A 19,956-nucleotide genomic window follows, 5' to 3' on the forward strand; every position below is an offset into this window, starting at 1 on the left:
CGCGAACTACTTCAGCTTGGCCCCGCTCGCTCTCTCTCTCAAGACACAAGGCGCCCAGGTCAACAAAGGGAGTGCCATCGAATTGCCTGTACTAACCTGGCAAGGACCTCGGGAGTAAACAGTCCTTCCTCACCAACGCCAAATGGCCATCAGGTAAGCCGAATCCAGCACATCCCATTCCTCTCCCAGCACCACGATGATAGCAGCTGGGGCCATAAGATGCCAGCCGTTTCTGGTCGGCCATGCTTAAATACCAGCTATAAAAATCTTCTCACACTTCTGAATGTGCCCTCAACACATATCGCAGCACTCCGTGATCTCTTAGATTCACGACACAAAGCTAACAAACGTTCATAGGCAGATCCATTCGTTAACGGTTTCATCCGTAGTTCGGATCCTCACGGTCATGCTCGGTGACCCTTTCCAATATTCGTCGTAATCGCCCTCCACGCCGCCCTCCTTATCCCCTAGATGTCCTTCTCCCTCATTCCAGCTTTCTCATCTACTGCGATCTTCGCAAATTCCCCCTCTCAAACACCCACTTTTCTTTACAAAACCTATGCTTCCCTTTCCACAACGGTCCGCCCGCTCCTCGGTCGCCCATACAAGTTCCGCTCTCCCACTCGTCTTGCCAATGATAAGTATCCGYGCCCAGGGCCTACAACCATTCCACCGTAGCTAGGACCCACAGTTCCGTGGATTGCCATGATTGACGTCCTTCCAAAGAGACTCTGTCGCGCCGCGAATGGTCCAAGGCGCGGACACTTGTAGTTGAACGGTCCCTTGTCGCTTATTGGCAGCTGGGCGACGAAAAGATTCACAGTTGCAAACTCACGGATCAATGTGATGCGTTCAGAAGAGGTCGTCCCTCGTCGAGTAGTAAGACACCCCACGCCAGGAACAGAATCCATCGAGTCAGCATGCTCTGTAGCTGTCAGACCGTTGGATATAGAGAAGCTGTTGTAGATCGCGTTAATCTTCCAGCCGAAACGGGGCGCTCCAGTCAACGCCTCCGGTGTCGCGCAGGAGCTCACCATCCGTCCGCAGGAAGAGGTGATGGAAGAGCGCATGTTTCAAGAAGGAGTTCGATGAGTATGGAWCTATGTTCTGGGGATTCTCAGGCATGTTGCAGGATACATGCCCGGAGGCGCTCTGTGGTATTCCGATCATCGTAGGTATCGCTCTGTTTCTGTGGGGGACAACTTCCTGGCGAAGAGGTTGTTGATGGTGGGCGAAAGGGAAAAGACATATGGGTCTGAAGTTGAGATCATGGTCACAAAGAAGCAAATCTAACACTCAAGAAGCATTGTATCGGTCTTGAATGGCAATGGAACGTCGCCGCCCATATGGTGGCCAGATATTGAACGGCATCCTTGGCCTTGCTTCTTTCGCACGTGAATGTGTAAAGCAGCTACACTGTTTGATCTTAATTGGTGCTGGGTCGTATGACCGTATTCTCTGTAGCGGGACACCGATGGCAAAGTGAGACGTTGCATTGTCTGTCGCCTCTAAGGCTGCGTCCCTTCCAAATTTACCTATACGAGAGGAGGAACTGCCACCCTCCTCCTCTCCAATCACCAGGTCGGGAGATGTGGACTACAACCATTTCTCAGTTCTCGACAAGTCAACCTTGACGATCGCATAATGTCTGCCTGGTAAGTAGGGCTGCAATATCTCTCGTCTAAAACTTCAAAAACTTGTCCCTGATGAGATATGGTACTACCCCAACCCTAACCCTAAAATAAAAATCGAGCATGCGACGCAGGTGCTTGCCGCCTGCTCAATAATATGCTTGCTGTTCTGCCACGCATAGAGCGTGGAAACAAAGTGCAGAAGCATGATCGACAGCTGTAAATGACACAAATGAATGTCTCTACTAACCCGGCCATAGTCGTGGTATCTCATGGGCCTTCTCTGCCTCAGTACCAAGTCGCAATAATCTGATGTACAGCTAGTATATGATCTCGCAACCGGTTCCGCCATTTGAAGCCCTTTGGATAATGCAAGCAGAAGAGATTCTGCTCGCTAAGCTGAACCGGTGTGCTTCTGTCATTTGGACAAAGATCCCCCTCACAAAAGTGCGACGTCATGTCTTCCGGTCTGCAGAACCGCAATCTACATTAAAGACACTCTCAAGCACGGCGTCGCCGAGTGCCAAAAAATCTTGACTGCTAGACCATCTTGCCGCTGGACGCATGACGTCTCATGGAGGCGGCGAGAGGCGTGGTTCGTTGCGCTCTACCCCACGATTGGTCTCCCCCTCGAAGCTCACGATGGAGTMAACGACAGATGGCGCTCGCTATTCATCGTCCTACTTGAACTCGGCATCCTGATCAGAATTTACGCTGATTTCAACCGCAGGCGCGATGGGGCGGTTCGAGCATTTGTGGGCCATGAGAGTCTTAAGCACGACATAGCGATTGCCGCACGCGACACACTGGAATGGCTGAAATTTGGTCGTGGGTCTGCCCCGCTGAACGTTCTGCTTCGCAAATCCGCCATCAAGGAATCTGGTGCCCTCAGGACTCGCATCACGGGTCTCCGCCGGAGCACGCATGATCCAATGCCTGTCGCCGTTACACTTGTGATTGATGAGGGAAGTCCTTGCCACATAGCTCTTCCTGCACCAATGACACCGGAAGGGCTTGGGTTTGGTAATCCCATTTCCAAGAGAGGCAGCGCCGTTCCACCGAGACACAGTACCGACATGCTGGACAGCCGCGGAGGGGACTTGGCCTCGTATGGGTCTCCTCAGCTGGACCTTCTGCTTTGTAGGCACAGAAGTACAGAATCCCAAGTCCTGGAAGGCTGCGTCTCTGTTTGTCTGCAGGAGATAGGCCATATCTGGATCATCAAGCTTAATGAACTTGCACGCGAAAGTTGTATGGGCCATAGACCTGGGTTTGGGTGGACGCTTGCGCCTCCCGGCCTGCCGTTGGCCGCGACCGGAAGTCCTCGGGCTAGTACGACGATGCACGGCAGATTTCTACTCTGCCTTTCGATTTGTTGTCTCGAAGGATTCAGGCTCTAAGTAGCTCCATTCTGGCACCTCACGGATTTTCTTCCACATCTCCTTCTCGAGCTTGTTGGCTGCTTTCGCGTACGGGGTGGTCTCAGCGTTGTAACGCTTACAATTGCGAACGATAAGAAGGACGTCCTGTCAACAAGTCAGTAACTCTTGAGAGAGGGATGAATTGAAACGGTCGAGCTTACCTTGATAAAGTCCTCGACACTCTCGTACTGGTCTTTCTCTAGCTTTTGCTCCATCGTACCCAAGTCCATGGGCTCCTTAATAACTTCGTAGTAATCGTGCACTTCATCACCGTTCACGGGCGTCATGAACGGCCAAGAAGATGAGCCGGTCTGTAGAGCAGAAAGCAGACCGAGGAGCAAGCTGTGGGATGGATTTCTTCGCGGCTGTCGTGCAAGGGCGTCCATATCGGGAGACCAACCGGTAGCTTTGATCGCATCAATGGCAAGAGGATCGATTTCCGGCAGCGGTTGACCCTGTTTGATCTTCTTGAACTGCGCAGGCGGTTGATGGATTTCATAGCTCTTGCTGACAGCACGGATCTTGGCGTGCACTGCGGCCTTCTGCTTGAGTAGCATCCTGGCCGACTCAAGGTATCGAACTTTGGGTAGCATAGTACATTGCATGATGGTGCCTCCCTMGTAATCTTTGATGTATCCCATCCATTTTGGTCTGTCCAGCGTGATCTCCTTGGTGAAACCTTGCTTCTTGAAGTATCCAATTGCATAATTGTCGGCGTAGGTGAGAAAATACATGACGTCGCTCGTGGCCTTGACGTAGTCTTTCAGATGATTCATTAAGTGTGCGCCATAGCCCTTTACCTGCTGGTCGCTGCTGATAGCACAGARGACAATCTCGGCAAATTGGCGACCCTTGAAAGGACGATATGTGATGCCTCCGACAACCTCACCAGGCAGGCCGGAGCTCTCAGCATAGCTGCCTTCCGGAGGACGCTTAACTATCGCGATGCTCAAGTGCGTCCGGTCGTAGACTAGACGCGCGATGTAGTCTTTCGGCATTTTGGGCAGCTGCTTCTGAAAGATGCATTTGAGGCCAGTGAGAATGATGGTGGAGGTGGGTGCGCCGTCGTTGTTGACAACATAGAATGAGATTTCCCCGTTTCGCTCTTCGGTGACTGCAGGCTTCACGGGAAAGGCATCGTGATTGACGGTCGGCGGCGCGCTCTCGCTGGGCGATGGTGAAATAGATGGCTTGACGCGCTTCGCATCGTGAGTGATTTCGTCTGAGGCTTTCCGCTTAGACAACTCCACGTCTTCCGTCTTGACCTCCTTCCCCGGTGCCATCGTGTCTGGAAAGTAATGATGAGGTGCCGTTGTGCTGAGAGAGAGAGAAGTGTTTGGTTGTGATCAATGCAACAATCGGCAGTTGCGGGGGACGGGGCAGGCGCGCGCCACGTGTTAAACCTTGATGAAGATCTGCCGGCGCGAAGGTGTTCACTTTGGTGTCGAGCTCCAACTTCGCGCTCAACGAACAACACCCCTCGTCTTACACACTCACGCCCGACCAGCTCCATGTCGACCCAATCACTCCACGCACTCTGGGACGCCTCGTCTAGCAACCCCTACATCACTGCCGTCTCCAAGGACACCCAATTCTCAGTTGGCTTCTTCCTGCTGCTCGGTGCCATCATTCTCTCTGGTTTATTTGGACTCAGTGCGTGAATGGCTCCCACCAACCGGGTTTTCAAACTACCGTGTACTGATATATGCCAGACAATAACCTCAAGAACCTTCCCGTCCTCGCACTACCTGCCTCATTGGCATTCGGGTAAGAAGGTCTTAATGCCATTCCACACATGACACATCTGACGAAATGCAGTTTCGGTGCCGTCTACATGATCTGCGCAGTCGGCGTTTATGTATAGGTCACATTCGCCTCCCGATTCACGTCGATACCAACGGCACTCCCAGACCAGGGAGTACGCTCTGTACCGACCACCACGCTACGTCGAGAAGCCCATAGCCGCCCCAGGCCGGCGACCCTTTCATCCAGTGACATCGACGCTGGTCATCCTATCGCTAGGTGTCACTGGGTTTTTCGTGGCTTTTGCTTTGGCATTATATCTCGTACGGCTATTAMAAGCAAGGAGCAGCAAATAGTGGACACCACATACCAATCTACGCGCTCCACGTCATCTCCTCTGCTAGCATGGCAACCAACGCGCCGCTTTTCACTGCCGTCTCATCCTCCACACGCCAGGTACTTCTCCTCCTACGTTGCATTTCCTTTTCGCAAAAGGCCAATGTTCGAATTTCCCCCGAAGGCCTACGCTTCAGCACTGAAGAAGGCAGTGTCATGGAGGCTTTCGTCTTCCTCGATAAGTCTCTTTTCACCTCGTTTACCTACAACTCACCTCCAACACCATCTACACGAGAAGAAGATCCCGATCTGCCAGTTTTCGAGATCAATTTGACCGCTCTGCTTGAGACATTGAACATCTTCAGCCTTTCGGATCATACTGCATCACATCGCTCGCGCGATGAGTACGAGCACTTTACCGCTCACCGCATCAACCGCCACACTGGGATCAATGCCTTCTCTAATCAAGCACTGGGCGTAAGTGGTATCTGTACCCTGTCCTACGATGGCGAAGGGAGCTCTTTGAACGTCCACATGTCAGAAGCTGGAGTCACAACAACATGCGAACTAACCACTTACGAAGCCGACACAACCGAAGAGATTCCTTTCAGTCGCGATAGCGTGGCGCTCAAGACTATCATGCGCTCCACTTATCTCCTCGATGCCATCACGGAGCTCAGCTCAGTCAATCCCACGAATCTGTCCTTCCAAGCTTCACCAAATACCTCCATTGGGGCCAATCTTTCTCTCTCAGCAAGCGGAGCGCTAGGATCTGCGACCGTGGACTTCACAACCAATACCGATTCCGACACGCCAATACTGGAGACATTCCATTGCGCTGCCAAGACCAACGCAAGTTTCAAATTCAGTCTTTTCAAGGCCGCTCAACGCGCAATGGCTTCGGCTTCCAAAGTGTCACTGCGTTTGGATGACGATGGTGTTTTGAGCATGCAGTATCTTATTGAAATGGCCTCGAGTGGCAGCGATGGCGTTACATTCGTGGACTTTCGTGTTGTCCCGCTCGTGGACGGGGAAGACGGCGGAGCTTTTGACGACGGCGACAGCGAAAGGGATGATTTGTAGCGTCACGGACTACTCCGGCGAGATATATCCGACACCCATATGGCTCGGTCAATTTCAACACCCAGGCCATCTAATCGATCCCGCGGTTCGGCCGTGGTTAATCCCTGTACTCTTCCCCCAAACTCCGCGCCCAGCTAAAAATTGACTTCACCTGTCATCTCGGCAGACTGCCGGCTCCTTTCCAAGCCTTGGCCTACTACGAACTTTGCCGGGATGTGCTGATGGGCCAACGCCTGGCTCAGAAGTTTTCGTCAGCAAGTCAGACTTGCTGGAACACGCGGATCCCGATGTTCGAGCAAGCTGTCAGGTACTCCGTACTGTCGTATCTAGTTGGCAGAATGCGCCACGTTTCTGTGCTCCAAATGAGACGACATGTGAGAACGACAAGAAACTCCCACCGCCCAATCACCGCCATTCCACCACAAGAAATACGAGTTCGCCAAGTCCAGGGGCAGCAGTGAATACCCAAATGATCAGATCTTGCTACGACGCCTGCTCCCTGTCCTCTTCCCAGGATGCTTGTCATGGCTAGTGATATCTTTTTCGGGCCTACAAGCGAGGCCACCTATAACAATCCCGTTCGCCCTCGTRGTAGTCCCTCCTACTCCATCATCAACTTTTCGAGGCATCGCTTCAGTACTCTCCTTAAACACACGCTCGTTAACACGTTCATTTCCAAACTCAAGCACCCGCATATTTCTAACAAATTCCCTCGAGCACGTCAGTCAACATGCAGTCCTTCGTCATTCTGGCCGCGGCCGCGCTGAGCGCCGTCGCAAACGGTTTCGTTCTGCCTCGCCAAGCCAACAGTACTTGTCACTCTTCCCAATATATTGATGCTGCATCCGTCAGTACTAACACTTCTTCCAGGCTGCGGCTCGACCACCTTCACCAACTACACCGTTGTTTCTGGTGACACCCTCACCACGATTGCCGAGCAGTGGAACTCTGGCATCTGCGACATCGCCAAGGCCAACAACATTGAGAACATCAACCTTATCGAGCCTGGCCAGATTCTCACCATCCCCACCAACTGCGTCACACCCGACAACACCTCCTGCAACGTTACTCCCGTTCCAGAGGCCACCGCGACCTGTGTGCCTGGTGTCGGCTCCACCTACGATGTTCGCTCCGGCGACTCACTCTCCGCCATTGCTGCCAACTTTAAGATCACCCTCGCCTCAGTCATCGCTGCCAACCCGCAGATCGAGGACCCTGATCTCATCTTCCCGGGCCAGATCATCAACATCCCCATCTGTAGTGAGTCCCTCTGCGAGAGCATCGGAACCAGGGCCATCAAGYCCGGCGACACTTTCTTCGACTTGGCCAACACCTTCCAGACTAGCATCGGACAAATCATGTCGGTCAACTACGGTGTCGACCCTACCACGTTGCCGGTCGGCAAGGTTATCATCCTCCCTGTGAACTGCCACAACGGTACTCTTGCTTAAGTGCTGCAAAGCAACCAAAACAACACACCAGACGGAATTGGGAGGAGGGCGTTCAGCTGAGAAGGATCATTTGACCCGGATGCTCGATTTTATTCAAATGTCAATTTTGCCTTCACCAGGTAGTATGTAAACACTTAACTGGAATAATGTGAAGCACTCGCCATCAACTCGTCCCTGTAATGTAGCACCAGCTCATCTTCCTTGGTCTTGATCAGAACAGAGGACAAGAGTTATAACTCATCACGACATTGCGCTTCATAAATATGTTGAAGATGATGATGTAAAATGTGCAGAGTTCGGGGATAATATCATGTGGCCTCGTTCTCGTTTCGGTCCCGTTTGAGTCAGCTCGCTTTGACATCACTTTCGATCGCGGGAGCTCCAAGCTGCATACCAAGACGCTTTCCACCAAATCTCTCGTTGATGCTCGCCACCCTCGCGTCTCCATGCCGTTAGCATGTCCGCGGACCTCCAGGAGCAGCTGCCATTCACAGATCCACGCGACGACAGCAACGAGCAGCCCGCGACGGACACAGCCGCCCAAACGGAGGATGACGATGGAGACGAGTCGGAGGAGGAAGAGGAGGAGCCCAAGCTGAAATATGCCAAATTGACGGCATCACTGGCAAACGTATACCGCAATGGCGACTCCACCTCGGCCTTCTCTGTCGCCGGCGACAAGATGGTTGTMGGCACTCACAATGGCAGCATTCACGTACTGGCCTTGCCAAACATGCAAAGCTTGAGGACATATCGCGCCCATTCTGCCAGCGTGACCAGTGTCAGTGTATCGCCAACGCCTTCTCCGCCCGTCCTGGTGCGGGAGTCGGGTCAAAATGCAGTTGCAATGTTGGAGGCGCCGCAGCAAGGCAAAAGCTACATCCCAGGCATAACACGGACCAATACCAGCGCAAGCACATCCAGTCCGAGGACACCGCAAAAAGGACAGCAGCAACAGCAGGCTCCTATTGCTAATTCGCCGAGCAATCAAATCTACATAGCTACCTCATCGCTGGATGGCCATGTATGCATTTCTTCGTTGGTGGATTCGGCAGATGTTCAATTGCGCAACTTTGCCCGTCCTGTAAATGCAGTGGCATTGTCGCCGGATTACAAGAACGACAGAACGTATCTATCAGGGGGTCTGGCTGGAAATCTGATTCTCACCGTTGGAGGTAAAGCGGGTGTGAGCGTGGACGCGAATACAAACAGTGCTGCAGCGACGGCTTCAGGCTGGTTAGGTGCGATAGGACTCGGTGGTGGCAATACGGGACGCGATACAAACCTTCATTCAGGCGAGGGCGCCATCTCCTCAATCAAGTGGAGTCTGAGCGGAAAGTGGGTGGTGTGGGTGAATGAGGAGGGCATCAAGATTATGCGATCGCATTTGAAACTTGGCAGTGAAGAGAGCGAAGATGCGTGGAGAAGGATTGCGCATGCAGCTAGACCGAATCGCAAAGGTTGGGAGGACATGGCGGGAGTTTGGAAAGGAAGATGCGAGTGGATCGATGACAAGACTTTGGAGAGCGACGAGGATAGCCTGATTCCGACCTCATCACACGGCGCGAAGCCCGGTCCTACGTCGTCAGCAGCAGGGCGGAGGAAGATTGAAAAGCTGGTGGTGGGTTGGGGAGATACGGCCTGGATTCTGCATGTTCAATCTGGAAGCTCATTGGCATCGTCTGCTACATCGAATGGTAAGCGACAGGTCGGCAGTGCGGATATTATCCACAAGATGCAATTCCGTGATTGCATYATTTCTGRCATCTCGCTCTACACGCCTTCTTTATTGGCCATCTTGGCTTATCGCACGCGAGACGACGATGACAAGCCCATTGCCACGTCTTCGCAACCAACTCAACCTGGGAGGAAAGGAAGACAGCACAGGCATACTGCTCTTGCACCTCAGCTCCGCCTTGTGAATGTGGTCGATGGAGAAGAGGTCGTGCTCGATGAGCTAAGCAGGGTCTCGCGCTTTGAAACATTATCTGCTCAGGACTACCATCTCGCAACTCTTTGGCAACCGCCCCCGCTTCCCGAGAAGACCGTGCGAGAACAGCGAGGGAAGCTGGAAGGCCTTTGGGAGATATCAGGAGGCGGTTATGCTACCAGGATGTTCACCTCGAGTGCGAGTGTTCTCAGCGGGTCCAGTGGTGACAAAGAACAGACCCCATCCATGTCCTCGTCTAAACAGGACGGCAGTGGGAAAGGCGTTGCACCTGCACCGCATCTCCTGACCAAGACCTCTGTCGATACTGCGCATGCATATTCCCTCCAGTCTGGTCTCAAACTGTTTCTCATGAGTCCATACGACTGCATCCTATCGGTCAAGACCGAGCTCGACGATCATTTCTCGTGGTTGCTTAGCCATGAGCGTTATGGTGAAGCGTGGAATCTCATCGATGCGCGACCCGAGGTGGTAGCCACTTCGACTTCAGAGCTTGGCAGTCTCAGTCCTGCACAAACTCCCAGCTCCCCCAGCAGACAAGGTGCGAACGGCAGCCTTGCAGATTTCTTCGCAGACGAAAACTCCTCTCAAAGCTCCGGCGTCCGCGGTACCGCGAGCGGAGAGAAGGAGACGGTCGCTGCGCAACGGGAGAAGCGCCGAATAGGAGATCTTTGGCTCCAACAACTCGTCAGCAATAATGAATGGAAAGCAGCTGGTGCTGTTGCTGGACAGGTGTTGGGGACCAGCTCCAGATGGGAGCATTGGGTGTGGACATTTGCACAGGCGGACAAGTTCGACGAGATCACACCATTCATACCAAGCACAAGTCTTCGGCCGCCTTTACCAAGCCTGGTCTATGAAGTCATCTTGTCAAACTACATTGTCAAAGATCCAAGCCGGATGGGACAATTGCTTGACGAATGGGATCCGGAGCTCTTCGATGTCGGAAGTGTGATTAAAGCCATCGAGGATCGTCTTCACAGTGGTGAAGATGAGGTCGCCGAGGATGACGGCGAAGACTGGAGAGTTTTGATGGAATCTCTTGCTCGTCTCTACCTTGCGGATGGGAGGGCAAGAGAGGCATTACGAGCATACGTTCGGATTCAAGACGCCGAGAAAGTATTCTCACTCATTCGTGAAGCCAAACTCCTCGACGCTGTCGTTGATGACGTCCCTGGGCTTCTCATGCTGAGAGTGAGCAGGGATCAGATGCGCAACGCTCCACTCTCCGATCTAGACGAAGCCACGTCCGAAGCAGTGAAACTTCTAGTTGAAGAAGCACATCGTGGTACCATCCCCGCCGATTCGGTTGTGAGACAGCTGCTCAGCAAAGGAGACTCCTTTCAGCCATTCATATTTTTCTACTTACGAGCACTTTGGAACGACAAGACTGCCTCGCAAAGCAAACGTGTTGGGCGGAGAGGCACAGATCTTCGCCATCTTGAAGAAGCCCGCGCTCTCGTTAACGAGCACGCAGATCTCGCCGTTCGACTATTCGCTGAGTATGACCGACCTTTACTACTTGAATTCCTCAAGAGTAGCGAAGTATACTCATATGATCGCGCTGCGGAGATTTGTGAGTCGAGACATTTCATCCCTGAACTGGTGCACATCCTCAGCAAGACCGGCCAAACAAAGAAAGCCTTGCTCCTTATCATCGGAGAGCTGGGTGATGTTGGCGCAGCAATCAACTTCGCAAAGGAGAATCCCGATCTCTGGGATGATCTCCTAGAATACTCCATGGACCCCAACGAAGTCCGACCGTCCTTCATCCGCGGCTTACTTGAAGAAGTTGGTGCAGCAGGACGGTTCGATCCCGTCGACGTCGTCCGCCGCATCCCCGAAGGCGTCGAGATTGAGGGTCTCAAACACGGCATCCAACGTCTCGTACGTGAATTCGAAATCCAAATGTCCATCTCCGAGGGCGTAGCTCGCGTCTTGCGTGGAGAAGTTGGGATGGGTATGGATACTCTCCGCGCTGGGAGGAAGAAAGGCGTGCGATTCGAAGTGGTGCATGACAAGGAGGAGAAGCAGGATGTGAAGCTCAAAGTTCACGATCCTCCTACTCGTCTTCCCGAAGGCGAAGATCCGCTTCCCATTCCGAAGCGTCTCGCCACGAAAGCGCAGAAACATGAGGGAATGGGCGCGACGAAACCTGGGCGATGTGTGKGATGTCATGAAATCTTTCATGAGTTGGAGAGGGAACCCTTGCTGGGGTTTGCGTGTGGTCACGTCTATCATCTTTCCTGTTTGTTGGATGCGAATCCCGATATGAAGGGTTCAAAGGAGGCCGAGAATGTTATTGAGCAGATGGAGAGGGTTGCAGAGGAGAATGCGGAAGATGGAGCTATTGGATTTGGTGGGAGGAGTGTAGGTGCCAAGGTCGCGCATGCTCACGTTATTGGCAAGGTCGTGAAGGACGGCTGCAGACGATGTGGGGTCGTTGATGGTGCGTAGGTAGTTGAGGGCCACAAGTGCATTGTGTATGCATGATAGTGAAGCGGTGCATGATTGCTATATACCCGAATCGAGTTGAACAATTCAGTGCCTGTGGAGGCTGGGCTTGAAATATATATATGTATCTGTCTGTATACAAGATTCCAGCTGTTCGCAAGGTCACACATCTCAAACATTACCTACTCCGCCATMACACGGAAAATCGGGTACTCATCGCCAGTCTCCAGCGGGATGAAGTTGAACGTAACATACGAGTCGATATTCTCCGGCTCCAAAGCAATAAAAGCCAGCGCAGCATTCTTCTGCCTTGTGCTGACCAGGAAACTGCCAGCGGGAAGATGTACCTWTGCATCACGTTAGCCGACCTCTCATGCACGATCACGATATTCCTCGGCGACACTCACCTCCTTCATGACAGAATTCGTGGTCACAGTGTTCAACACATGACCCTCATATAATTCCTCATCCAAAGAACTAGAGGCAATGTTCAAAGTCTCCACCATTCCCTGGAATTCATACTCCAGCGTCTGAACCTCTAGACCCAGAATCTCAAGTTTCTTCACGATATCCGACCAAGTGCGTGGGATGAGGTAGGCTTCTGGACGTGCTCTTGTGAGGTTCGCAACAGAGGGTGTAGTCTCCATCAAAGTAATCGGGACTTGTTCAACTTCTCCCGTTGCTCTGTTCACTAGTGGGAAAGTAGTGTTCGCAGGAGTGAAGGAATCCGTAATGACAATCTCATCATTGCTGGCAATGAACTCCGCTCTTGCTTTTTCAACGGTATCGTAGACTTCTTCGGCATTGTCTCTTGCCGTCTCAAGGATGGTTTCGAGTTTGATCAGAGCTGTGGCTACGCGACGTTGGAAGTGTTGGTCCGCGAGCCGGATACCTCTCATTTCAAACAGAAATGCAATGGCTTRAGAGAGTCCCATTGCGTTACGTCCAGTCCTAGCTTCCGTTACGGCTTCGGTGAATTTGATGGGTGATCCCGAGGTTGTGTTCGATGCGCCGGTCACGTAGGGTGCCCATCGAAGGCCGTAAGATTCCAGTCGTTCGCCGATGGCTGGTATGAACCTTTCGAGCAGCTCGTCTCGGATGTCTTGGTGGATGTTTGGGTTGATTCCGCCTGAGATGAGAGCATCTGCGGCGTGCTGGTAGTCACCTCCGTAGACGGTCGGAGCCGCTAGAAGATTGTCAGACTATGTCAATCTCAAATACATTGACGAACGTACTGAACTCATGAAGGTCCACCGCAATGTGAGGCCCGTACTCTCCAAACCTTCGTCTGATATCTCGAGATTGTCTCCGATCGAGCTTAATAGCCTCCCGATTGCCATCAAGATTGTTTGCGAGGGCACGTTGGAAGTAGTGCACGCCGTCAGCATTGTATCTCGRAAAGAGGAGARTGTCCATCTTCTCGAGTAGTGAAGCTGTCCACGTCTGATTGGCGTCCATCTTCCCGAGAAGTGCCATGGCAGATTGATCCGCTGCTGGCTCGTTGCCATGGATTGCGGCCTGAATGTAGACTTTCAATTTCGTGCTATTCATCACCGCCGCCTGTGAACCGGAGGACGGCTCCGAAAGGAATAGATATGGCAAGGCACGACCTTCCTCTGTGAGGAACTCCGCCGCTTTGTACGTAACCCAGTCATTTCGATCAGCTATGGTGCGATAGAAGTAGTCTGTCGAAAGTCAGCAATTGCATGAAAGGGCTACAAGGTGGTCGCTTCTACCAAGCTCGCTATCACTCGTGGGACCTTGTGTGCCATTCTGAAAGCCCGGGAGTACTGAGTCGGGCTTTGTGAAATAAGGGGAGAGAAGGTCAATGTCCTCGATGTCAGGAAATGCAGAGGCTACTATATCGCTATCACGTATGGTCTCGAGCCAATTGCCGCCATAGGTGCTCCCAGATCTTGGAGTCGGGTCCGACTGCGCATTAACCAAACCGCTCAAAAGTCCCAAGCAGATGGCCTGCAAGACCCTGCTCGATGTAGAGAGTGTGGACATGTTTGTGTTGCCCCAAGAAAATGTGAGAGATGCAGATTAATACTCATGCGAGGCATATATATGCCCGGGTGCCTGAGATCGCTACTGGGAGTATGGTGAGCGCCTTGTCTCGAGTAGGAAGGACCATCGTCCAGCATTTATCAGCGGGGTGAATATTCCTTGGCTTGCGTGATGGCATTGGAGTTACAAGGGGAGGTTTGATAGTGACATGGGTCTTGGTGTCTTGCTTGGTACTTGGCAGTCGCATGCATCAGCGGCGAGCGGCCAGCAAAGATGCGGGCGGGCGGGCGAGGCGGGGAGAGTTCATTCATGTTGAGTATATATACATGCTGTGGGGAAGTCGGCACAGTCAGATTGTCGCTGTGACAGTAATATCTCCGAGGGTATTGCAGGATCCACAAGACCACAGTACCTACCCTACCTACCGTCTTCAAGTTTGATTGGCGGTCCTCATGGGCGAGGCAATCGTTCCCAATCGCGGTACGTCGCTCTACCCAAGGCGAATGGCGGGCGAAGAAAAAGCGTGATGCGAGATGCACGGAGCGAGCGATATGGATGATCGCCTTTACTTGAGACTGCAGTGCGGCCATCAGCTTGAGACGGATTTCCAGCTCCAGCGTCGTGCTTCAACGATTCCAGGTAGATTGTATAGCTCCACGGAAAACTTCCGCAACTGCGTTTGCCTGCTGATGACTCGTGTCTGTACTGTACATTTAGGTAGCGATACAAGAGAGGGCTTGTGACTCGGCAGGCGGGTGGAATAGATACCGCCCTTGGGGCTGCTTGTCATCCACTGCGTGGAATGCTTGAGACTTGCGAGAGCTCGAAGCCATGCCATCATATATCTGTATTCTATCGCTGCTTCTGCTCAACTATTATTAATAGTCTGCTTCTCCACCCCGAAGCTCGCCCTTTGAAGCATTGTTGCTGACGTCGGTGATGGTGTCGAGCTACTACTGTAGTGTCAAGGTCAGTCATCGGCTTCATTCTGCTCGTATTAGTTTTTTGGGAGTGCAGTCATCGTGCATGCGGTACGAGGGTGCCATTCCGCATTCCGCTGGACGATGAGTGGTGCGAAGAAGATCTGATGAGCCTGATGAGGAGCTTGCCGTCCGGGCATTTCTCCTTGTGCCGCCTCTCGGACCACACCGCCCACATGATCGTCGCTACTCGCAAGGATTATCCGAAGGGCCCCTACGAAAATAGACGCAGCTTTGACTTCATCGATGCGACTTTCTTTCCGGATCTCTTCAACATCCCTGTCGCAGTTGCATTCAGCGTCACACTTGCCTCGTATCTCACACGGAAGGTGGACTGATGGCCGGATGGGAATGTACGGTAAGGTAGGTACTAACCATCTTGCTTGCTTCGCGTTCTATATAACTTCTCCTTCCCATCCCATCCCATTTCCTTCATCATCAACATCAACACCAACACCAGCATTTGACATTCAGCATCAGCGAGCATCTTCTTCTTCATCAGATCATACATCAACAGCAACCAAAACAGCAAACAACACCCCAACCATCAACATCATGCAGTTCATCGGAGTCACCGCCATCCTCTTCGCCGCTGCGGCGTCTGCCACCTCCGTTAGCTACGACCTTGGCTACGACGAGGGCGGACGTGCTATGACTGCTGTCGCTTGTTCCGACGGCCCCAACGGCATGATCACCAAGGGATACTCCACTCAAGGCTCAATCCCAGGGTAAGTCTTCAACACCTTCCTTCGTTCCTCATCCTCAGTTCATCCAACTCACAACCTTCCAGCTTCCCCAACATCGGCGCTTCCTCAGACATTCCCGGCTGGAATAGCGATCAGTGCGGCCAATGCTTCTCTCTCTCCTACAACGGCGGTGCACCCCTCTACGCCGTCGCCATCGATCACGCGGCTAATGGCTGGGTCCTTTCCAAGGCTGCCATGAACAAGCTCACCAACAATCAGGCGGACTTTCTTGGAAGAGTGGAGGCTACCGTTTCGAAGGTTGGTGTCGACAAGTGTGGCTTGACACCATCCAAGCGTGCCATCACCTTCAACGCATGAACTGTCAACGACGATCAAACCTAACGCCGCTCATGAGTGTGGAACATACATTGCATTGGGAAGGACGGAACGGAAGCAAGGATGGAACGGAAGCAAGGACGATCACGATACGATAATGACCTATAGAATACCTGTAATGCATGTCTCTGTCTATCAATTTGCCCAGTTTACGCTCTCCAATTTTCATCAGGTCGTGTTCAGTCTATTTCAAGAAGCAACCACAACGCCGAATAGACACTCCCCAAAGATGTTGCTTTGTCGACGAATTTATTCTTCGGCATGGCCTCCAATGCTTTTAATCCTCAGTTAGTTTGCAAGGTTCATTCTGTTGAAGAATACCTCTGCATCGTCACATCCACAGTCCGTTCCAAAAGTGACCAACAATAAGGTAGTAGCGAGCAATGAAAATTTTCCAGTCTGTATAAGGAGAAGGTGTTTTTGAATTCGTAATGCCAGCACTTCATGGTCATCTCATTCGTCAATTCATCGCATTTCCGGGCAAAGATCTCCCGTAAAACCAGTAGCTTTATCATACTCGCTCCGTCAAGACAACCTGGGCAGAGCTTACTGCAGAGTCCAGTTCCAAAAGATTCCAGGTTCATCCCCATGTAGGAAAGACCTCTCCTTTCTTTCCCTTGAGCGCCTTCGGGGCACCACCAATGCCTCGCAACCGCTTATCCTTCTGATGAGCCTCGCATTCCTGCTGCGTGGGCCTCTTCTCCGGCCCATGTCCGCCACGAATAGGATCCTGTCCGCTCCTTCTGACCAACTTGAAGCGATGCCTCTGCCTGAGAGAAAACTCTGGGTCCAATCTCTCGTAGCTCACAACATCGTATAGTCCATCGTACCTCAGCCCCATTTCCGGTGCATACTTGGATTGGACTTTATGCGAGCGGATTGATCGAACAGGTTCACCATCCGCACAACTGGCAATCATGTGTTTGGTTCCTGCTGTTACTTTCCCATCGAATGAGTCTGTGCCGCAGTAATAGACGACTTCACCATCATCCTTATCGCCATCGTCCTTGTCCGCGTAATCGTGGTTTCCTGCCATGATACAGGAGTACGCGCTTCCGCCAGACTCTCCGTAAATTCCGCCTTGGGAAGAACCATGGGCACCATCACGCAAAGCTGCGAGTTGAGTGGGCCACCACTGGCCGTTGACGAGCTGGCCATTGCCGTGAAATCTTGGGTTGACTCTGTAGGGCCAATTGTCATCCAATTTGTCGGAGCTTCTGTCGCCGCCAGACTTGCCACCTCCCGGGATAATACCCCGAAGAAGATCAGTCTCGAAGACACGATTGCACCATTTCCAGTAGAGTTCTTTGGCGTCGGCTTTGATGTCAAATGGCCACTTGACACCACCGGAGTATTGCTCCACAAACAGCTGAGGAAGTCCTCTGTCGTTGTGCAACATGCTATTGTTGCGCAAGAGTTTCTCATTAACTGTCTGGAAAACGAGCTCATGGATACGGCGCCTGATATCATTGAAAGCTTTTTGCTGGATGTCTCTCGGACCTGACATGTTCCTCGGATCCTTGCAGAACCCAATCTTTGTCCTTAATGTCTTGAGCAAAGGCTCGACAGCTGCATCAGCTTCGCCACGCTTTGGTACGAAAGCGAGGGCAGAATACCAAGATGGAGGTTGCAGGTCGACGATGCTTCCAGAGGGCGTTGCCGGGAGGTCCGCTGCTGGAGATTTCGGAGACGCGGATGCAGATGCAGATGCAGATGCTGGAATGGAGGCCCTTGGTCTTTTAGATCTCTCCTCGGTCCCGGCCAGCGAACCAGCCGGGCGCTTGGTCGCTCGTGGARCCATACCTCTGTCATCGTCACTTGACGAAGAAACGCGGCGACGTGGACCTGTTGGAACTTTGATGGGCCTGGAGTTGTCCGTGGCCGCTGATTTTGGCATCCCGATCCCGGAGTCATTTGATCCTCGTCTCGGAGAGCCATCGTCATTGCGGGCTCGATTCAGCAGGGCCTTTGTTTTTGTTGGCTTCTCAGTAGGAGACCCACCTTCATTCGACCCTCGTCGTTCAGAATTCTGGGCTGTGCTCGCAACAGCTGTTCCTTTCTTCGTCGAAACTTTGTTCGTGACAGGAAGAGGATCGCGAGTGCGAACTGGCTCGATGTGTTCCGCCCGCAAACCTCCTGCAGGTGTGGCTGGCGGGGCTCTCCTATCCGCAATGAGACGTCGCTGCTCAGCCAGCTGTCGCGGAAGGGCTTCGAGCTTCGCGCTCAAGGCCGCTCTCGTTTCCTCCTGGGTTCGCTTGTTCTCTTCCGCGACCTTGCCTAGTAATTCCGCGACTTTTGAAGCGGCAAGCTCATTTGCAACATGCTTGTCCGCCGCAGCCTTTTTCTCCACGGCCTCACGCGCCGCTCTTTTCCTCGCAATATTCTCCAACCGTTTCCTTTCCAATTCCGCCGCGAACCTAGCTGCTTTTTCCTCTTGGGTAAGAGTGTTTGGGGGTGTAGCAGCAGCAGGTGCGCCTGCCGCCACCACGCCTCCAGCAAGCGGGGTCGACTGTTCGTTCCCCATTTGATCGGGTAGGTAGGAAAGTGGTGTTGATGTTAATGTTTTCGTCGCGTCTTTGGTCGATGACGACGAGCCCGATCAACAACAACAACAACAACRACAAGAAGTGCCCCACTCCAGGCAGTAAATGACGTTGCTCCTTCCTAGCTAGCTAGGAGGTCGGGAAACTTGAGGTGAGACTTTGCTTCTTTCGTCCAATGTTTTCCGAGTGAAGTCAGAATAAATCAGACTTGCCTTGAGTGAAGTCGTTTGGGGTTGACTTCAGTCGTCGAAGATAATACTCCCGTATCTCACTTCAGGGAAGCTAAGTGCCAGGGTAACTTATGAAGAGGTAGAGCGGTCGAAGAAGGAACAGGATGACCAGTCTCGATACGTTACTCGGATGTGAAGTATCCCGTAGGTCGTATGACCAGAACTACCAATGTAGATAGTCTAGTATTTGTCCCCGTGATGTTGGTTGTATGTTTTATTCAATCATAGATGCTGTCCAACAAGAGTAACGCATGTGATATTGGATCGACCTAACGCAAGAAGATATGTCTTGGCAGCAACAGGGAGAGCCGTAACGGCCTCACTGAGAATTGTAATGTCCCTTCCTCCAAGAAGATATGAGACCTATTATCTTTAAATTACTTTATGATATTGCTTAATGTTTACTTTAAACTTAACGGACCAAGCGGATTTGATATTGATAGAAGAATGCCAAGAGTAGATATTGATGCCTGAGGCGGCTATTTCGAGCAGATAAAAGGTTGAACAACGAAGTCAGGGATCTTGGGCGGGGAAAACGGCTTTATATACCAGATTTACAGCGCGATATTTGTCAGCATCTTCCGATCTAGCTGATTTACACCTCTCACTTCTCCTCACTTAAGCCTCTTTCGGACAGATTTTACTGCCGTTGCACATTACCGGCATACAGCAATTCTGTGATTCGTCAAAGACAAAGCGATGTCGCTATAGTCTTCTGATTCACTTCACTTTACTTCCCTTCACTTGACATTACCGGCATATAGCAATTTTGTGATTCGCCAAAGACACTATAGTCTTCTAATTCACCTCACTTCACCTTCACTTTACTCTTTACTTCACTTCACTTCACTTCACCTTCCCATCGCAACTCTCTCCTCCCTCCTGCTCATGTTATCTTCTTGAGACGGAATAAAGCTCTAAAAGACATTACATTTCTTCTAATCGCCTGCATAGCACACTAAAAAAGAACGTCGACCATCAATCACCTCTCATAGCGAAACAGAAAGAAGAAAAAGTCCACACCACGCAAATCCTTGAGACTCT

General features: G+C 52.0%; 8 protein-coding genes; 5 read left to right on the forward strand and 3 right to left on the reverse strand.

Moving 5' to 3' along the window:
- Positions 1–2,986: 2,986 nt before the first annotated feature.
- Positions 2,987–4,335, reverse strand: RCC_01170 (probable histone acetyltransferase; the record flags this gene model as incomplete). XM_023766436.1 has 2 exons in its annotated part: positions 2,987–3,157; positions 3,214–4,335. 2 exons carry the CDS (start codon positions 4,333–4,335, stop codon positions 2,987–2,989), a joined length of 1,293 nt encoding a protein of 430 aa, XP_023622204.1.
- Positions 4,336–4,563: 228 nt separating this feature from the next.
- Positions 4,564–4,916, forward strand: RCC_01171 (uncharacterized protein; the record flags this gene model as incomplete). XM_023766437.1 has 3 exons in its annotated part: positions 4,564–4,705; positions 4,765–4,819; positions 4,871–4,916. The coding sequence occupies 3 exons, from the start codon at positions 4,564–4,566 to the stop codon at positions 4,914–4,916; spliced, it is 243 nt and encodes an 80-aa protein (XP_023622205.1).
- A 284-nt stretch (positions 4,917–5,200) lies between these two features.
- Positions 5,201–6,214, forward strand: RCC_01172 (related to DNA repair exonuclease rad1; the record flags this gene model as incomplete). The annotated part of the gene is made up of 1 exon (XM_023766438.1): positions 5,201–6,214. One exon carries the CDS (start codon positions 5,201–5,203, stop codon positions 6,212–6,214), a length of 1,014 nt encoding a protein of 337 aa, XP_023622206.1.
- A 730-nt stretch (positions 6,215–6,944) lies between these two features.
- On the forward strand, positions 6,945–7,665 carry RCC_01173 (uncharacterized protein; the record flags this gene model as incomplete). XM_023766439.1 has 2 exons in its annotated part: positions 6,945–7,023; positions 7,085–7,665. 2 exons carry the CDS (start codon positions 6,945–6,947, stop codon positions 7,663–7,665), a joined length of 660 nt encoding a protein of 219 aa, XP_023622207.1.
- Positions 7,666–8,122: 457 nt separating this feature from the next.
- Positions 8,123–12,070, forward strand: RCC_01174 (related to VPS41-required for the vacuolar assembly; the record flags this gene model as incomplete). The annotated part of the gene is made up of 1 exon (XM_023766440.1): positions 8,123–12,070. The coding sequence occupies one exon, from the start codon at positions 8,123–8,125 to the stop codon at positions 12,068–12,070; it is 3,948 nt and encodes a 1,315-aa protein (XP_023622208.1).
- Positions 12,071–12,249: 179 nt separating this feature from the next.
- RCC_01175 (related to Carboxypeptidase 2) lies at positions 12,250–14,077 on the reverse strand (the record flags this gene model as incomplete). XM_023766441.1 has 4 exons in its annotated part: positions 12,250–12,414; positions 12,475–13,253; positions 13,303–13,752; positions 13,804–14,077. The coding sequence occupies 4 exons, from the start codon at positions 14,075–14,077 to the stop codon at positions 12,250–12,252; spliced, it is 1,668 nt and encodes a 555-aa protein (XP_023622209.1).
- A 1,535-nt stretch (positions 14,078–15,612) lies between these two features.
- RCC_12317 (related to allergen Asp f 15 precursor) lies at positions 15,613–16,121 on the forward strand (the record flags this gene model as incomplete). XM_023766442.1 has 2 exons in its annotated part: positions 15,613–15,785; positions 15,848–16,121. The coding sequence occupies 2 exons, from the start codon at positions 15,613–15,615 to the stop codon at positions 16,119–16,121; spliced, it is 447 nt and encodes a 148-aa protein (XP_023622210.1).
- Positions 16,122–16,719: 598 nt separating this feature from the next.
- RCC_01176 (uncharacterized protein) lies at positions 16,720–18,663 on the reverse strand (the record flags this gene model as incomplete). The annotated part of the gene is made up of 1 exon (XM_023766443.1): positions 16,720–18,663. One exon carries the CDS (start codon positions 18,661–18,663, stop codon positions 16,720–16,722), a length of 1,944 nt encoding a protein of 647 aa, XP_023622211.1.
- Positions 18,664–19,956: the final 1,293 nt, after the last annotated feature.

This window comes from Ramularia collo-cygni (assembly GCF_900074925.1).
Source record: "Ramularia collo-cygni strain URUG2 genome assembly, contig: RCC_scaffold01, whole genome shotgun sequence".
Lineage (NCBI taxonomy): Eukaryota > Fungi > Ascomycota > Dothideomycetes > Mycosphaerellales > Mycosphaerellaceae > Ramularia > Ramularia collo-cygni.